The 2,551-nt window shown below is 37.5% G+C and overlaps 1 protein-coding gene across 1 annotated transcript; it reads left to right on the plus strand.

Moving 5' to 3' along the window:
* Positions 1–1,138: 1,138 nt before the first annotated feature.
* LOC118344235 (protein FAR1-RELATED SEQUENCE 2-like) lies at positions 1,139–2,304 on the plus strand. Its single transcript, XM_035684372.1, has 4 exons — positions 1,139–1,596; positions 1,653–1,710; positions 1,821–2,106; positions 2,204–2,304. The coding sequence occupies exons 1-4, from the start codon at positions 1,139–1,141 to the stop codon at positions 2,302–2,304; spliced, it is 903 nt and encodes a 300-aa protein (XP_035540265.1).
* The last annotated feature ends 247 nt before the right edge of the window (positions 2,305–2,551 follow it).

Here is a 2,551-nt window from a genome sequence, read left to right on the forward strand (position 1 = left end):
TAAAAGCTATGGAAAACAATGCGGCTTTGGGATAATGACACAAATGAGCCATAGGTTTGAGGATGGGAGGCTCAGATATATCACATTGGGTTGTGCTCGTGGCGGGAAGGCACAGAATCGGACTACAAATGTCGCTCGACCACGTCCGACATTAAAGAAAAGCTATAATGCAAGGATAAATGCTACGTTTTTTGAAGGGATATTGAAGTTGTTGACTGTTCACAATACCCACAATCACGGACTAAGTCCACAAAAGGTGAGGTTCTTTCGGTACAATAGAGAAGTGAATTTGTATGTTAAGAGAATATTAGATACAAATGATCAGGCTGGTATTAGAATGAACAAGAGCTTCGTCGCTCTTATGCAAGAAGCAGGTGGGTTTGAGAACTTGCCATTCAATGAAAAAGACTGTCGTAACTACATTAACAAGACACGCCACCTTTGACTTGGGAAAGGTGGCGCTGGAGCCCACCATTAGTATTTTGCTAGGATGCAATACAAGAATAATGAATTCTTTTCACTAATGGATATGGATGATGATGGGAGGTTGAAAAATGTCTTTTGGGCAGATTCACGAAGTAGAGCATCATACAAAACTTTTGGTAATGTTGTCACGTTCGATACTACATATCTGACAAATAGGTATGGGATGCCGTTTGTACCGTTTGTTGGTGTTAACCACCATGGATAGTCAATCCTTTTGGGGGTAGGATTGATTTCTAATGAGGAAACAAAAGCGTTCACATGGTTGTTTCAGAGTTGGTTGAACTGTATGGATGATGAAGCTCTAAAAGCTATTATCACATATCAAGATAGAGCCATGAAAAATATGATTGCGCTTGTCTTTCCGAATACTCGACACAGATTTTGCTTATGGCACATACTGAATAAATTACTTGAAAAACTTGGTTCACATGGTGCATACAAAGATGGATTGAAAAGTCAGTTGCTTAAGTGTGTGTATGACTCTCAAAAAATAAAGGAGTTTGAGAGTTGTTGGGAAGTGATTATTACAACATAAAACTTGTAGGAGAATGCTTGATTGCAGAGTTTATACGCTGAGCGTACCTATTTGGTACCGGTATTCCTGAAAGAATTTTTTTGGACTGGAATGAGCACAACCCAACGAAGCGAGAGCATGAATGCTTTCTTTGACGGGTACGTTCATGCTAGGACAAACTTAAAAGAGTTTGTTGATCAATTCGATAATGCGTTGAGAAAGAAGATTGAGATCGAAAATGCAGCGGATTTTCACTCATTCAACGTTACAATTCCTGTTGTCTCTATTTTTCCACTTGAGAAGATATTTCAAGCCATATATACTAACTCTAAATTTAGAGAAGTTCAAAAAGAAGTAGTGGGAATGCTTGATGTTCTTCCAACTCTACACCAAAAAGATGGTATAATTGCAACGTATCATGTAGAAGATGAAATAGAAGTTGATGATTTCATTAAGGAGGTGACCCAAACGGTGTACTTTAATGAGGCCGAAGTTGTTGTGAAGTGTTCATGCTCACTGCTCGAAATGAGAGGGATATTGTGTAGACATGCATTAGCCATTATGAGAGTTAACAAAGTGAAAAATGTGCCAGAAAAGTATATATTAGATAGATGGAGAAAGGACATTAAAAGGAATACACTCTCATATGTAGTACTTATGACTCAGTTGATGCAAGGCCAGAAGTGAGCAGATATTCACGTATATTGAAGGTATGCTATTTTCTTATTTTCACGTATATTTTGTTAGTCGTGGTTTGTTACATGGTCGGATTGTGACATTCTTATTTTGTTTTGAACTTAACAAAAAAAAAATTGAATAGGTATGCTATGACGTTGCCACAAATGCAGCGTCATGTGATGAGCATGCTGATGATATGATAGATAAGTTATATGCAATGAACATCACCTACTGCACCAAGAAGTTGCCCCAACGACCCTTGGAACATGTTACAGATGCAACTGTCGATGCAAGTGCATCTGAGAGTTCAAAGAAAGTCCTAAGTCCCCTTGTAGTTAGAGGCAAAGGAAGACTGCTATGCCTTAGGAAAAAAGCAATGATTGAGAGAGTCAAACCCACGATGAAGAAGACTACTCAGAAGGGAAAATGTAAACAGGTCAACTCAGTGTTTCATTATGAATATTTGATATTTTTATCTTGTGTATTTGTTTGTTAGACGTAATCTGGTTTTTTATTGATTTATAGCCATCGATAGGGTTGACATGTGCATGAATTTGTTTGGGCAACCGGTTGTTGGGACTCAAGAGAGTGTTGTCATTCACGCAGCTCATGATTCTATATGTTGAAGTTTTTATTTTTACTTTTTACAATGTTTGGTAATATGATTCTGACTTTTTTATTTTTTTTATCTATTGCTAGCCTTCTCAAAACACTACTGAAGTGTTGGACTTTAGTGAAACCCAACTTGGGGATGAGAGACAACCAGAACTTCATAAAGCTCTAGATGAGACTCAAGATCATGGACACGTGTAGGACTGAAGATATTGAAATACTTTCATTTGTAATTAATTTTGTTGGTGTATTTCATTCTAT

This window comes from Juglans regia, chromosome 13, assembly GCF_001411555.2.
Source record: "Juglans regia cultivar Chandler chromosome 13, Walnut 2.0, whole genome shotgun sequence".
NCBI lineage: Eukaryota > Viridiplantae > Streptophyta > Magnoliopsida > Fagales > Juglandaceae > Juglans > Juglans regia.

Coding starts and splice junctions, on each gene's coding strand:
- LOC118344235 (XM_035684372.1), top strand. CDS start 1,139: ATGAATGCTTTCTTTGACGGGTACGTTCATGCTAGGACAAACTTAAAA. Junction 1,711..1,820: donor GATATTCACGTATATTGAAG/GTATGCTATTTT, acceptor AAAATTGAATAG/GTATGCTATGACGTTGCCAC. Junction 2,107..2,203: donor GACTACTCAGAAGGGAAAAT/GTAAACAGGTCA, acceptor ATTGATTTATAG/CCATCGATAGGGTTGACATG.